The sequence below is a fragment of the Chiroxiphia lanceolata genome, chromosome 1, assembly GCF_009829145.1.
Source record: "Chiroxiphia lanceolata isolate bChiLan1 chromosome 1, bChiLan1.pri, whole genome shotgun sequence".
NCBI classification, from domain to species: Eukaryota; Metazoa; Chordata; class Aves; order Passeriformes; family Pipridae; genus Chiroxiphia; species Chiroxiphia lanceolata.
The window spans coordinates 149157066-149173229 of NC_045637.1; the positions used below are offsets into that span (position 1 = coordinate 149157066).

Genomic DNA, 16164 nt, shown 5'->3' on the forward strand with positions numbered 1-16164 from the left:
TTTGGTTCCTGCTCTCCCATGGGAGGCAGGCAGAGAGGCTGTGGGGAAGACAAAGAGCTGGCTGCAGGCTGGGCATCCCTGGGTGCCACTTGATCCTCCAGGCCCAGGGCTGCAGGGAGTGCCAGGAGGGCTGCAAGGAGCTTGGGGAGATGAGCACAAGCAGCTCCCCATGCATCTTCCCCTTCGAGCAGCACAGCACAGGTTAAATTAAAAAATGCACTGGGGAAAAGGTTGTTTCTGCAAAACTGGTCACTGGCAGCCAGGCCCCCAGGGATGCTCTCCTTGCCTAAGGATGAAATGGGATTACGATGGTAATATTTGCTGCACTGTAATTAAGGTGGTGTCAGGGCTTTCATTAAAAAGTGTGTTTTTGTTGAGGGGCTAAAGCTTGGAGAAAATTTTTGCTTGAGGCTGAAATATAACATGGTTCTCAGCCAGAAAACACATGCACAGCCTTTATTATATATGTAATTTAGAATCTCTGTATAGTCTTGGCTGTGAAGGCTCTACTATTGTTTCCATATGGGTATGTAGCTAATTGGTTTAAAAAATTGGTTATTAAAGAAGTGAAGGACTGAATTCTGTCTGGAACTCATGTATGTGACACGTTCCCATTAACTGTCTGCAATCCACTTCAAAAACCAAAGGCCAAATGCTGCCCTTCTTACTCAGACACATAATGTTATTGAAGTAAACAGCTGTAAACAGGATTGGGCACCTGTGTCCAGGTGTTTACCTCCCTACAACCCGAGGCACCTGCCCCTCCCACATTGTAACAGCTCCACGAAAAGTGAGGCCATCCTGTCTGAGACAGATTATTTCCTTGCAAAACTGGCAACATATGACAAGCTTATTTCTACTAATGGTATTTAAGTTTCTATTATCACAGCACCCAAGATCTCAGGTGAGGAACCAGGACCCCTGTGCTCAAGGTGCTGTGCAAACCACAGAATAAAAACATAGTCCTACTAAAACAAAATGTAGGATTGCACACAAACAAATCTTTTCCCCTGCTTCATGGCCAGATTTGTATTATTTCTACTAAGTAATCTGAGGGTAATGCACCACTCCTGCAAACAGCAAACACTGTTCAGACATTTATTTGACTTTCTGCGTGATAAAGTCTCAACTTCACAGCAATCTATTGTCTTTCCCAAGGGGCACACAAAGGGGCCAGCTACTGCCCTGGGTGCTTGCTACTGGCTCTGGGTTTTTTCCATCTATCTGCAGTGCAGCCAGTATTTAGCATATACTGGTTTCAGGTACTAAATTGATTTTTACTCAAACTATTAGAATTCTACCTTTTCGGATTAAAAAAACCCATGTAACAAATAATATTTGAATGAAAGATTATTTCTCTGCTGCCCATCACCACATAGGTGTCAAAATTAAAACTCAGAATATTAAAGTTTATAAAATTACAGTTTCATAAATGTGTAAACCAGACAGGAATTCAAAAAGAATGGAACTGAAGTTCCCAAGGTAACTTGTGGATACTTTATGTGACTTCACAGGGATGCTAAAATGATACAACGTAACACAGCACAGTTCACTGTTCCTTCTAAGAACAAATAAATTGCTAGTTTAGGAAGAATTTAAGCATCTCTGCAAATTTTTAAACACAGAACAAACCTTATCCAGGAGGTAGTTGTCTTCAGTGAACTTATTTATGCATCTAGTTACTTCTCTGCCTAATTTAGCAACCCCAGAATCATGGCCTGGGTTTGGAATAACTTAGTGGATTTCAGTAGAGTGCATCAGCTACCACTTGTCAAAATAGGATGATTCAGATGTAAATAAGTGATGGTCCTACTAAGCGCAAACATGTGCAAAATTAACATTCCTAATAGACAAAGCTGCTCCACATTGGAAGGTATTATTAATAACACTACCAGAGGCAGGCAAGCGTAATTCCTCATGCGGACAAACTCAGCCTAAGTACCTTTTTTTTTTTTAATTTCACTTACATCAATTAAAGAAGTTAGACTTTATCTGAGCAGAAAAAAACCAGAAGATGCCAGAATGAGTGACTCTGCATGAGGGTTATACTATAACCACTAGTTTTAAATTCACACTTTGGCGTGCACAAAAAGAACATTTTCTTAGGAAGATAAAAGCCTCCACGTGTAATAACTCGATATATAGAGAAGCCCTGGGGGCTTGCATCTTGAGCACTTAACATTTTTGGCCTCATCTTAATGGATAAAAAAGGTGTGTTTCTCAGTCGCATTAGCCCAGTCAAAGAAGCTTAATAGGATGAAAAGGCCTTAGGCTTTGGTGAGACTGAGGTGCAAAGGTGTGAGGTGGCACATCCATCACTGCGTGGGATGCGTGGGATACGCTGCCTTTAGCACCCACTGAACTAATCAGGTGGGAGCAGGCAGGGGATGGGGAGCCTGGGCTGTGCAAGCCCATGTTCATACAAACTGTGGGTCAGTTTGTGAGGGGAGCAGCTGTTGTAGAACAGAAGCGAGGGGATTTCACGGTGGGGAGCAGGTGAGAAAACATGAACTGGAATGGAATGTTTTTTCCTCACAGACTGTGAGCTGCCTCCAAAGAAAGCAGTTAGATGGATTTCAGGCAGTCTGGACCTCCACAGTACCTGTCCACTGCTCCAGAGCACCTGATAACTGGAGTTCTCCAGCTGTCTGGGAATGCTGCTTGGGATGAGAAGTGAGGCTTACTCCCCACCATGTGCAGCAAAAAGCATCCCACCAAACTGCTGGGAAAGTCACCATCACTCAAGGGTGTATAGGTCATGCCCACTATCCAGGCTGTGCTGTTTCCCAAAGTAAGGCAGGTCTACGAGATGACAAATAAGCAAAACTGATGAAAAGAAGAAACAAACATTTCAAGTTTAAAACTAGGTTTCTACAACGCATTTGTTAGCATATGACAATTAACATATGCTAACATTTTTTGTACTCCAGCCAAGTTTAGTACAAATTAACTAGGAGCCGCGTATCTGTATGATGTAATCCCGATTTTATCACTTGACTTAGGCTTTGTCTACAACTCTTAGATTATCTTGGGCTTATTTATTTAATTCTAGAAAATGGTAATTTGGCTATTTCTGAACTACTTGGGTGAATAGGAATGCAGATGTAAAAAAAATATCATGGGCAGCTGCTGTGGTTACTGCACTCGACTGCTCACTGCACCTTTATCCTGAAGTTTGCTACAGGGATGGCCATGTGGGGTATGGGACTGGCACCAAGCTCTCCCTGGTTTTCAGAGCAGCACATGGAGGTAAGCAGATGTTCAACACAGCCAATTATCAATTTAGCACAGGTTAAGACAAAGTGGTTCAGTATACTGAACATCTAAAATGTTAGCATGTCGCTGATGTAGCTTAAAAAAAGCCTTTGTGATAATTTGGACTTTTCTGCAATGGGAACACATGTACGAAGAAAACAAAAATTAAACTTTTTATTTGCTTTATGTAGAGTGCTGAACAATCTTAAAACTGGCAGAATTCTGAACTAATGTCATAAAAAAGAAAGTACCTGGATGCCACTCCTGATAGAATCCAAAATACTTCTCTCATTACTGCTGTTACATACATCACTTTAGTTGTATAAAGGCAAAATGGTACTTACATACTGGTTGTCATTTTCCTTTAATTATTTCTACAACAGGATCATTTTCCTTAACTAGCTGATTTAAGACAACATCTCATCTTCAACTTGTTCTATTATGAACATTAAGCACACTGGGACAATTTAAGCTGTTTTGAAATTAAAACCATTAGCACGCCTTGTTTAATCAGCATTGCAAAGGTCTTGCATTTCAGAAACAACTCCAAAGCCACAGAAATGTTTATTTTAAGAAAGGATAGAATGTAAAATTCTAGTTGAAAGTTTCAGAGCTGCCTGCCTAGAAAGTCAAAAAAAAAAAAAAAAAACAAACCAGGTGTGTCAGCTCACCTGAGTTAGTTTACAATGGACTGGAGGATCTCTTAACACTCAGTAAAGAAGAGAACCTGTTCATTCAATATTGCATATTTGCTGTAAAAATGTGTGTTTTCCAGACAGTGATAATTTATAATAGGTGGTTAGTGTGGCCAAGGTATAAACATAAAAATTTTCCTGAGAGAACTGTTCAAATACCCTGAATCAACAAAGCACTCCCACACTGGATTTATGTTTGGTGACACGTTTCCTAGCTTGTCCCTCTGCCTTCTCTGAGTGATAGATAATGCTTGCAAATACAGTCTCCTAGTAATTCCATCTCCGCTTCAGGTTCCTGCTCACGAGTCTCTCTCGATCCTACATGGTTCTTCACACCTTTGATTGCCACAGCAGTGGCTGCAGCAGTTCACAGCACAGACCTGCCCAGCTGTGTTTGGACACATAGAGATAAGGAACAGCAGTAAAACTCACAAGCACAAGTCCTTGTGCTAGACCACGCTCCACCAAAGCCAACCGATTTTATATTGTGTTAGCTACACATACACATAGCTAATATGTTAAAAAAAAAAGGAGAAAAAATTAAAATCACACATCTGTTTTTGTTATAAGAGACAAAACCCTAAGCTCAACCCCTTACAGGTGGTCTAAAGGTGTTAAAAAATGTTCCCATGGGAGGACCAGATGAAGCACTGGCGGACAAGTGAATCCAGCGATTTCACCGGCCGTATTTCTGCCGTGGGATGTGACAGATATTCCCCATACACGGAGCAGTTGATCAGAGCCCACGGTGTGCTCACGTGTCGCAGCTCCAATCAATTTGCACATGCAGAGTGGCTCTGACACATCCTAGACTCACCCAGGCCGTGGCGCATGTGCAGCGGATCCGCATGCACACAGCCAGTGCTCCAGGAGATGGCCATTTTTTTCAGTAGACCAGATGGCAACCTGGCAACTCTAGCAAATGCCACACCAGCGATCCCACTGTGCAGAGGCTGTGGCCTTTCCCTTCCCTCTCCCTCCCCTTCCTTGCCTTTTTTCTCCCTACTCCACCCAAGTCTGGGCCTGTATAGTATTAAGTGTTTTCAGTTAAATTATCCTAACTTAACAAAATTCAAAGGTGCTTTCCTCTATTAGACAACATGTAAACAGATTAAGATCCCATATTTGAAGCTGTATGAACAGTATACCCATGCTGTCATTTGCAGACTTCATAACATAAACATTTAGCTCAGGATATATATTCTAATTTGGCATAAAGGAGTACATTTTCAGTGACAGGGCCAAGAAAGTCACACTAACAATCCAGCTGTTGTTCTTGCCTGGCAAAAGGGATGGCTTTATATAATTGTATATATTTGTATATGTATGTGTATAGACAGAGATGTTATTTTCTAGTGTATTTCATACCTTACATGAAAATGTCACGAAAGTCTAATTTAATTACTCACAAACCTAGAAAATGAATCAACGAAGGCATTCTGTTATGAAGCGGTTCTGAGGAAAACAGGCAAGCAAAAGGCCACAGCATACCTTTTTTATTTAGTATTTTGAAGCTGACAAGTGAAAAACTCGGGAAGGAAGAGCACTGTAATGATCTGGAGTGCTTTGTGTTTATTTTTACGTCAAAAAAAAAAAAAAATAGCGACTAACATCAGCTCCTCCTTACCTCCCTTCCTCGTTGTACCTCTGTGCTACCCCGGGCCATTTTAGTAACTGGGATTCAAACACAGAAACCCAAACGCCACAGGAGTAACGCTCAGTGCGAGCTGTGTTTACTCGCAGCCTTGGGGGTCTATAGCTCCCCACCACGTCTGCAAGTCCGGCGAAGTTCCCGAACACGAGTCACCGCGTTCCTTTTCTGTCCGTGCGACCCGTTTCGTGATTCAGCATCTGCGCAGCGAGACCGCTCCCTCCGCGCCCGCCGCTCCGGCCCCGGGAGGGAAGGAAAGAGGGCAGAGAGGGAGGGCCGGCCGCGCTGGGGCCCCGCAGCGGGGAGGGCGGCTCCGGGGGTGCCCTGAGGGCGGTGCCGGGCGGGGGGGGCCCCGGGCCAGCTCCGCTCCAGCGGCCCCGCCGGTGCCGCTCCCGCCGCGGGCGCCGGAGCGAGTCGGGGCAGCGCCCGGGAGGAAAGTCCGGGGGCGCGGCCGCTTCCTCGCCCCGTGGCCGGACTTTTCTCCGGCTGCGACGCCGCCGCGCTTCCCTCCTCCCCCCCCCCCCCCCCCTCAGAGCCCAAGTCCCTCCTGGCCTCCGGGACACGTTAAATCCCGTGTAATGAGGCTTAACCCCGCCCCGCAGCCGGGCGGGCAGGCAGCCAGCCGGGCCCCTGCCCGGGGAGCCCCCCCCTCACCCCGCCCCGAGCGGCCGCAGCTGTTCCAGCCCGAGCTGCTGGAAAGCGGCCACGCTCCCCAGACTTTGTCTCCCTCGCACACAGCGCTGAACTCTGCTCCCTCCCTCCTTCCCTTCCCATCCCCCGGTGCGCCCGCGGCTCCTCCCGCCTCCCCCGCCCCGGAGCCGCAGACGCGCGGCGGGGAGAAGGGGGGGCGCTCCTGGGGAGCCGCTGGGCTCCTGCCGCCTCCCTGGGGGTCCCCCCGCGACTCGGGGCGGGGGTGCAGCGAGCGAGCGAGCGCCGCCAGGGCGGGCATCGAGCGCTGCCCCCGGGGCCGCCGTCCTGGGGAGCGCGGGGCGGGGCGGGGGGCTCCCCGCTGCGAAGCGGCGACTCTCATCCAGACGGGGCTTTTTCTTTTCCACGAGGGAAATAAATAAATAAATAAATAAAAATAAATAAAAAGAAAAGGGCGGGGGGAGAGGGTGTGGGAGCGCCGGAGCGGCCGGGCAGCCCCCGCGGGGGTGCGGTGCGGGTGGGTGCTCGGAGCGCCCCGTGGCGCCGCGTCCCGTCCGGTCCGGGCGCCGCTCCGCAGTTTCCCCGCAGCCCGGCGCGGCCCCGGCCCAGCCCGTGAGGTCAGTGTGGCGGCGGATGGGTGTCTGCGCCGGGGGGCGGGCGGGGCAGGCGCAGTGTGGGGCCGCGGCAGGGGAGGAGGAGGAGGGCGGTCGGTCGCTGTGTCTATGTGTCGCACTGTTGGAGGGGGAGGGAGCGGGAGGGGTTACACACCAGGGCAGCGCCGGGATCCCTTCTCCACCCCGCGGGGAGGGGGGGGGGGCAGGGCACCGCCTCCTCCTCCTCCTCCTCCCCCTCCTTCCTCCTCCCCCTTTTTCTCTTTTTTTTTTTTCCACCCTTCCTCCTCCTTCTTTTCCCCCAAAGTTAAACTTCCTGCTCCCGGCCCGGCTGGGAAGGGGACGCGGAGCCCGGCCGGACTCAGCCCCTCGACACACACACACAACAGCTGGAGCTGTCAAAACTTCCTCCGCTCGGCCTCGGCCCCCGCCGCCTCCGCCGCCGCCGCCCGCTCCTCCTCCGCCCCCGGGGGCTCTGCGCGGGGGGAGGGCGCAGGGCCAGGGTACAATGAAGCGGCGGCCGCCGCAGCCGGGCAGCGCCGCAGCCGGAGCCGCCGCCAGCGCCCGGGGCCTCTGAGCGGGGGCGCCCAGCGGCGGGACCAGCCGCGTCTCTCTCTCTCTCTCTCGCTCGCTCGCTCTCCTCACCTCCCCCAGCCCCACGACAGACCCCGCCGAGCCGGGGAGGGGGTTATTGTGTGTGAGACCCTTCCTTCCTTCCTCTGCGCTTTCTCTTCGCAACCCCCCCCCCTCATCTCCCCCCCCTTCCCGCTCCCCTCCTCCTCCTCCCGCTCTCCCATGCTGCTCCCCCTGCTACCTGTGCTGGTCGGCGGCGGCTGAGGCCAGCGATGCGAGGCGGAGGTGGAGGAGGCGGAGGTGAGGAGGAGAGGAGCCGCGGGAGCAGGAGGAGCATCGGGATCCCCATCACCATCCTCATCTTCATCCTCATCATCATCATCCATGTGTCTCTCTCGTCCTGCTGACTAGGATGTCAACGGAGGACAAGAGTCTGGTGGTGGCGGTGCTGGAGCCGCCTCAGCAGCAGCAGCAGCAGCCCCCCGAGCCTGGAGCTCCCCCCCCAGCAGCAGCAGCCACAGACAAAAGACCTAGGGGCCGGCCTCGCAAAGATGGCGCTTCCCCTTTCCAGAGAGCCAGAAAGAAGTAAGTTCAGCGTTTGTGTGTGCGAGGCAGAGAGGGGCCGGGGCAGGCGGCCAGGCGCAGGCAGAGCTGTCAGTGGAGTCTCGCTGCTCGTCGCCCCCTCCCTCTGCCTAATGCCATTTTGAGAAGGGCCCTTCTTTCTTCTCCTCCTCTCCCCTTTGCACTTTCCCCTCCTCCTCCTCCTTTTTCACCTTTGTCTTCCTCCGCCTGCTCTCCCTTTCCCACTTTTCTTTCACCGTCCCTGTTCCTTTCTTCTCCTCCTCCTTCGGAGTTTCTCTTTAGCTCTTCCCCCTTCGCCCTCTTCCTCCTTTCCCCCCTTGCTATTGCACCTTCCCCCTTCTCCTTTTTGGGTCCGTTCCCTTCCAGGACGCTCGGCGGCTGCTTTCAGCGTCGCCCTGGGTGCTCCCTATGCTTTGACGGTGCTTCCTCGGCGCTTTCCCCCCCTTGTTATGCCCCCTCCCTCTTTTTTTTTTTTTGGAAGGAAAAGCACGGTTCTCGGCGGGTGGCAGGGAGGACACCCCCTCACCCTCCCCTCCCCGCGCACACACGCAAAGTTGAGGCAGGAGTTTCTGGGCGGCGCGGGGGGAGCTGTCAGCGGCCGCCGCTCCGAGGGGACGCGCCGGCGGGACGGTGCCGAGGCACAACAAACACACGGAGGGAGGGGGTGGAGGAGAAGGATGGCGGGGGGAGCCTGGTTTCCCCGGCGCTGGCACATCTCCCTTCACCGCGGCCTCTCCCCGCCGGGGGCGCGGGCGCTCCCTCAGCCCCGGCGCTCCCCCCGCCCCGTCGGGCCGCTCCCGAGGGGCCGCCCCGCTCCCGCAGCCCCGGGCGGGGATCCCGCAGTGCCGAGCGCCGTGGGGTGGACCGGGGGGTGGCCCCGCTGTGGGTGCCCGAGGTGCGGGACCAGGCTGGGCTCCGCGAGAGGCTTCCCGGGGAGCGCCGCTGGCGCGCTGGCTGCGCTCCCCCGCGGGTTATTTTTGAGTAGGATGGAGCTTGCCATGGCATAGCTGATGGCAGCGGTAATGGGGAAAGCTGGGCAGCACGTTTGGAGAAGGGAGCGTCGTGATGTGGCCGAAACAGCCTCTGCGCTGCGGGGTCTGTGCGAGCCTCGGGGTTCAGAGGTTGTTCCCTTTGTTTTGAGGGACGCACTCGGTTTGACACCCCCAAGTGTGTTTGTCCTGGTGAATTCCTGACGCTTCCCTGAACGCCCACCCCAGACCTCACTGCCAGTTTCCGTGTTGGAATCATTCCGGTTGGAAAAGACCTTTAAGGTCAAGTCCGACGATAAGGTCACAGTGGAAGTCCAAAACATGACAAGGGGATTCTGCTGGGCTGGACCTAAACACGTGCAAAGGCTATGCTTTCCTCTGCTTGTTTTTACATCTATATGTTATAGACAGAATTAGTATTAGTTTGGGATAATGGATTTTTTTTTTTTTTTGCTGTTGTTGTTTATGAAAGTTTCCCTTCAAAGATTCTCATGTCCCACCTGGTTTTGGGGAAGGTGCATTGGTGCAGCTCCCTCTTTTCGTTATCTTACCTCTTCACTTGATAAAAATTTTCATATAGTGATCATTGAAAGTACTTGGCAAATATGTACAAGCAGTAAAGTTCTTGGATTCATTTCCTTTAAGCTTAGTTTTATGTACTTGGTTTTTATTTCTATGTACAGAATCCAAACCTTACATAGGAAACCTTTCAATGTTTTATTTTAAAGGAGTTTTTTTGAAGAAAAATACCACTGAAATGTACTGGTCTGCACAAAGAACCTAAATATTGTAATTTGTGAAAATTAGCATATTTTGTTAGGCCAGTTTGAGGTTGTGTATACACTCTTGAGGAAAAGTGGGTGCTAAAGAGATAATTCCTTGTCTTCAGATAGGTTTGTGTTGTCATAGGAATGTTGTTGTCTAGTTTTAGGAGGAAATAAAATTTTCCTGTAAAAATATGGAGTTATGCTGACATGAGTGTTTGTGTAAGAGCTGGAAATTAAATTAGCTGAGACAAAAATTAAAATGAATCAATACTCTTTTTCTTCACCCTCTGATTGTTCCTGGCTGTGTGTCCTGCTGCATCTTTGTGGAAATCCTATACTGTTGGTAAAGGCATTATGAAAAAGTCATAAATGCTTTGGAAATCAGGATTTTATAAAAAGTAGTTATTTTCTAACTTTCATGGTGTAGATATAAAGGGGTCTTTTTTAGTTGCATCCATTTTGGGGAGAAAATGGTTTTATTTTGTAAGTTTTACAAAATACTAATTACAACTAGCCTATCAAATGTAGAAATAAGTTAAGTAAAAATATTTTCTATCTTCTTCTTATGACTTGTCTTGTCTTCCTTTTCACTTCTGTGCTTTCCAGTTGGATTAATGTGCCTCATGTAAACCAGATAAAAGAGCATATGTCAGACCATTTTCTGTACTGTAATCACATGTCTAAATCACTATTAGCCAGTCAAATTGTTCAACTGCTTTATCCCATTATAGGAAATGTTCCACTGAATGTTCAGTCTAAGTGCAGTCTAAGTAATGGTAAAATGAAGAGCCCTGCATTAAACTGGCAAACTCAAAATAGAATAATTCCTCAGCTATGGATGCTTCCATTAAAGAACGATGCCATATTGGAGAGTGCTGTAGGTTGGTGTTTTACCCTCTTGAAGGCCATGTTTTTTAGTAAATTTAATGAGTTTAAGCAGACAGATGGAAAACTGCCTCAAATCTGCTCCTGTGAGATGCCAAGGATTCTCAACTCTTCCCAGAAGTAGACTTACGTTAAGGGAGCACAGGGTTCTTCAGTAGGACAGTGCTGCCCATGTCTCTCTCATTCTGTGTTTTATCTGGTTATCAGTAAGAACTCCAGTGGTGCTGTGCACACAGACAGGTACAGGGAACTGTGGAGGCTTCCTGTGGGTGATGAACTGGGAATCAGTACCATCAGTACCTGGAGAGGTACAGATGGTAGAATGTGATGCTGGAACAGCATTTTATCACTGTTTGAAGGATGTAGCTTCATGATAGCATTGTCAGGAGAGTTGATCTTAGGTGAACAGTTCATTTTTATTATTTATATTGTAATTGTGCCTGGAGGCCTCGGCACCATTTTACTACAGGCAGTACAAATGCATAAGCAAAGATAGCTTCTTCACAAACAATTTCTTAATTTAAATGTAAAGATAAGACAGCATGTAAATGTAAGAAATGTATTGAGAAAGCAGGAGGGAGCTGTGAGAATGCTGTGAGCAAAAGAACATGCAGAAGTTCAAGTACCCTGGCTATCTCAGCATCGGGGAATGATTCAGAGGCATCCGACTTGGAGGATGTATTTAGAGAGGGTAACATTGTCACCCTGAGGATTTTCACAGATAGCTTGTTTCCTGCCTGAAGTGCCAGACCAACACCCGTATTTTCTCCCTTGCTTTCTGACAATGGAGTATCTGTACAGAACAGTGGTTCCAATGGGAGAGGTGGAGCAAGAACAGGCTGTGCAGAGCCCTGAATGTGAGAGCAAGTAGGCTGTTCATGATATGGTTCATCAGGAAGAAGGAAGAACACACAGAACTATCATCAAAGCAGTGAATGAGGAAAATGTTATTGTAGTATCACCTTACAAATAAATTTAAAAGGCAGAGAGATTGCACTTATGAAAGTCAAAAAAAGAGGATAAAGTTGTATTACTGAAGCTAAGACATGATGGAGAAGAAAGAAGCTTTCAGATGCAAGGTCAAAAGAGAGCTCTTGCTGGTATTGTATGGGAAAAATGGGAATAATTAGGTGCCATCTCATTGCATGGCCTGAAATCTTCAAAACTTTAATCCTGTACTTGGATTATAGCTCAAGTTCCAGGGTATGGACCTGAAGAACAGGAATGTGATCAAAAAGAAGTTGTAGGGGAAGAGTTCTGTTTCAACTATATTGTCATTGTATGAACAGCTGGTTACTCATCAAAATGTATCAGAATAGTATTGTACAGGTGCAGTAAACATTTTTTTTAATCTATTTTAAGTACTAGAGCTTAGTTAATCTCTACAGGTTATAAGCAGCACCAACAGATGTAGCTTCTTAGAAAAATTTAGTAGCAGAAGTTTCCTGGATTGCAACCCTGGTAACAGTCACTTTGTAGTTCAATGTCTAAGCTCACTTTAAATTTTATTTTCAGCATCCATCGATCTTTGATGTATGTTACAAATTATTTTTGCAAATGTGTGCAGTTTAAAACAGCATAGGATAATGATTTCAAAAAGCATGAAATTTGTGGAAAGCATTTTGTGTGTTTATTTTTAATTATCTGTGCTTTAATTTCCATCCTACTTTTTCATTACTTTGGCCAACGTACACTGCAGTGGGTTTGCAAAGGCCATCGATTTCACACATGCAGATAGTTTTGAGGAGCCTTAAGCATATCGTTTTTGCCAGGAAATGATTATTTGAGAGTTTTTATTATCACTTTAGTTGCATTTGCATTAGGGTAGGCCAGTATTTAAAGATACATACGCTTTTCAAAAGAATGTTAATGTGTTGGTTGGAGCTTTATAGTTCAGCTGTGTTTCTTTAGTTCATCAGACACCTTCTTTGTTATATCTGTGTCTTTACTTGCCTGCCCTTTTCTCACTTCAAAATTTAACACTTGCAAATGTAAAGTTTATATTGCGTTGTGTAGAATAAAAATGTTCCTAAGCACACGATCGTAGTGAGGGAAGGTCATTTGCTACCTGGCAGGACCGAGGTCTTTGGATGGACCAGCTCTGTACAACCGTTGTACAGATAAGGGTTAAAGTATTAAAGCAAACAGTGGCCTGTACAAGCCACGTGTATCAAACTGTTTGGCCAAAAGCCAGGAGGTGCATGCTGGATCACACAGTGAGGAGGTGAGGCTTCGTGACATGACGTTGGCTCTTTGAAGGCCTTTCCAGTCCCTTGCAGATCGGGGCTGAGCTACGTGGAGCGGGGTCCCGGGGGAGCCTTGTGCCATTTTCTTTGGCAGGCCATGTTACATGACTTCTTCCACCACGGTCGAATTACCAAGCAATTCCCCACCTGCCTTAGGTAGTTCTTGCATAGGAGCCTGGCTTAAACTGCTCGCAGTGCTGTTTTGCTCAGGGGGTAAATGATACCTGCATTAACCTTTAGGTTTTCAGTTCTTGGTAAGGACTTGTGTGATGGGTGGGCTTTACTGAATTGTTTTGCCACATTCTCAAAACTGTTAAAATGTGGATTCCTGCGGTGTCTTCACTTGTGTCTTGAGGGTGAGTGAAGTTAGGCTTAATGTTGGAAATAGACACACAGTTTGAAACAGATTGGACTTGCTGTGAAGAATTGAGACCTTTTTGGTTTTTTTGACATAGCAGTTGTTAGTTTGTTAATGTTTGTATGTTTGTATTTGATGACCCGTTGTCACTTGTGGTGAGAGGACCTTCAAGAGCTATTGGACAGTATCGTGACATATCAAGTGTGATGGCAAAATCTCATCATATTGATCATACAGCATGTCTTTGCCCACTCTCCTGGTTGCTACTCTCTGAGCCATCTACACACCAGACATCTCTTCATCCTGCGTGCAGTGACATAGGAGACTTTTTCCTGGTTTAAAACAATAAAACAGTTCAATTTTCTTGGCTTTGCTCATGGATTTTTTTTTCTTGTTAGCATGTTCAACTCCTACTGACTTCTTGTTATTGTTCTTTCATAAGATAAGTAATTGGAAATGGACATTTCTATTCTTTGCTGTAATTTTAGTTGAGAGATGGTTTTCCAAGGCAGCTGAGAATAGGTAAGCTCTCCCTTTCTCAGGGTGGAGTTGTTTTTTAACTCCTTGGCCCAGCTGTCCCACAGCAATATTGGGGGAGTAGCAAGGTCATGTATTACTAGGGAAAACAGTTTCCTTATCCATCACTGGTGATTACTCCCTTACATTATTATACAGTGAGGCTATGGAATTAACTTTTTAAGAAATGCTGTCATAGGTACACTAAAATGTTATTAACTGCTAAATAATTAAGCAACTGAGAACTTTGGGAAATAAATTTTCTCTTTCTATGTTTAATATATTTGATCATGAATTCATGCAATCTACATGATTCATATAGTCTGCATAGACAGAGAGAAGTAAGATTTTACTGCACCAGGTACTTTTTGCTAGTAACTTGCATTGAGTTCTGCATTTTTGTTTGTTTGTTTGTTTGTTTTCACTAGAAGGATGGCCATTCCTCAGTTAGTCAAAATAAGTTTGGGCACTTGCTTGAAGAACTACATTAAGTAAGGTCTTCTAATAGCACTGGTGCTTTTGAAAGCAAAGAAAAAGAAGTAGGAAACCCCTTAAAAATCTAGAAATGTCATTACTTAGAGAAACATAGGCAGTGAGTGTATGGAGCACATCAGGTGGTTACTTTCCCCAAGCCCCATAAATCTTAGGCTGGTTCTGGCGGTGAAAAGGAGCAGCAGCTCTGCCCTCCCTCCCCTACCAGCTGTTTGTTCTGTCCCCTGTGCTGACCCAGGCGTTTGTGGTGAGCTACGTTGGGAAACTGAGCTGGGTTAGGACTAACCTGGCAAAGAAACATGTTTGTGATAGCACGAGGGAGGAGGCCACAGCAAGGGCCAGGCTGTGGAGAGGCAGAGCTGCAGCTCTGGGCTGCACTGCCAGCCTCAAGTGGTGCCTGAGAAGGTAGAGCCTTGGTTGCCTGAAACTGGAGGGTGTTTGGTTCTCAGGGTGACTCCTTTTGAGTTCTTCAATGTAGCAGCTGTTTCAGGAGATTGAGATTTTTACAGCCTGTAGTCATATATGCTGGCTAATTGGTTGTTTAAAAAAATAAATAATGTTGAGAGGGTTCTTCACAGCAGATAGACAGAGGAGTTGTTCTCATCTCTCTTGCCCCAGACATTGGCATTGATTAAATAAGAAATTTTAGTTCTCACTTTGATCCTCAGAGTCATTCTTAAATGGAATATTCGAAGTACCCTAAAATAACAGTGTAAGTAAAATGTTTTATGTTAACAATAGTTTCTGGTATTCTAAAAGCTCCTTCCTACAAGTATATCAATATATAGGCACTATAATAAAATCACACAAGATCTTGCTTCTTTCAGAATATTCTTTCCTTTCACATTTTTTGGAAGTATTTTTATTAAATCCCACATGCACCAAATCCTGTTGCCAGCCATTCCAGTATGAACTTATAATTACTAATTTTCAGTGCTGTATTTATCAACATTCTAATTGCTTTACTTGAAGAAACTCTTGGAAGCCCTACCAAATTAGGATACTTCCTCCTCAGACTTTTGGCATTGAGCATGGGGAGAAAGAGGCCTTTTTCTCTTCTGCTGCATCATTACTGAAAATAAAGTCTTGCCAAAACCAGTTTTAATTAGGCTATCAGGAAAAAAAGAAATCAGCCTTAGGAAAATTTACCAATTTTTTATTTTGCCTATTATATTTTTATTTTCCTCGGAGCATATGCACTTGAGTCACTTGTATGGCACAATAAGATAATAGGAATTTTTGGTAGTGAAGCCATGGTCCAAATGTTCTGTCTCTGCCACTAAACATTTGCTGACCTCTTAGGTGACTGTTTGGGAGTGCCACGTGGAAGCCTTAGCTAATCCAGAATGGCTTCTGGAACATCCCAGGGTTCATGGAACCAGGGGTGTTCCAACAATGGTGTCTACCCTCCTGTCTTGGCTTGGAGTGAAGACTCTGCAGTGTTCTTAGGGAATGTTTTCTCAACAAAACAGGATAGGGTGGCTCCATATTATTATTAATAAAAGGAGAAGCAATTCTGTTTTAAAAATTGGGAGATTAGTAAGCCATTTCATAGAATGTGAATTATATTGGTGTTTTGGTTTTTTTTCCTGGAGTGTGGAGTTCAGAAGCACAATGAAATTCTTTTAAATAAAATTAATATTTAGTTCTCTTATACAACCACAGATAAATGGAACTGTACAGCCAAAAAAGACTTCAGGGTGATCTTGCTCCTCCTTCTATGTTGTGTATCTGTACCATTTCTGACAAGTGGTTCCACAACTTGTTTTTGAAGTATTTAATGAGTGAAATTTCCCCTGGATCTCCAGGCAATTGGTTTCAGTAACTAATTTTGTAAAGTATAAAATAAATATTCTTTACTGCTGATTAAGCTACTTTTGTCTTGTATTACTCACA

General features: G+C 46.4%; 2 protein-coding genes across 14 annotated transcripts in view; one reads left to right on the forward strand and one right to left on the reverse strand.

The window, feature by feature from the left end:
- LOC116789293 (translation initiation factor IF-2-like) overlaps nt 1–8526 on the reverse strand; it is a 42513-nt gene extending 33987 nt beyond the window's left edge. For 2 of the 5 annotated variants that reach the window (XR_004357971.1, XM_032692967.1), the window contains exons 1-2: nt 8207–8324; nt 7675–7840 (exon numbers count right to left, since the gene is read on the reverse strand). Coding sequence is in view for 4 of the 5 variants with exons in the window: in XM_032692967.1 (XP_032548858.1) it covers nt 7675–7819 (145 nt within the window). In the remaining variant the exon portion in view is untranslated. Of the gene's footprint in view, nt 1–5993; nt 6648–7674; nt 7841–8206; nt 8325–8344 lie in introns of those variants that run through there. The other 3 variants (XM_032692956.1, XM_032692946.1, XM_032692972.1) reach the window with 3 other exon arrangements.
- KMT2C (lysine methyltransferase 2C) overlaps nt 7310–16164 on the forward strand; it is a 194339-nt gene continuing 185484 nt past the window's right edge. For 4 of the 9 annotated variants that reach the window (XM_032692865.1, XM_032692871.1, XM_032692872.1 and 1 more), the window contains exons 1-2: nt 7311–7733; nt 7845–8018. In XM_032692865.1, the coding sequence (XP_032548756.1) occupies nt 7846–8018 (173 nt within the window). In that variant the 5' untranslated portion in view covers nt 7311–7733; nt 7845. Of the gene's footprint in view, nt 7734–7844; nt 8019–16164 lie in introns of all 9 variants that reach the window. The other 5 variants (XM_032692870.1, XM_032692911.1, XM_032692882.1 and 2 more) reach the window with 3 other exon arrangements.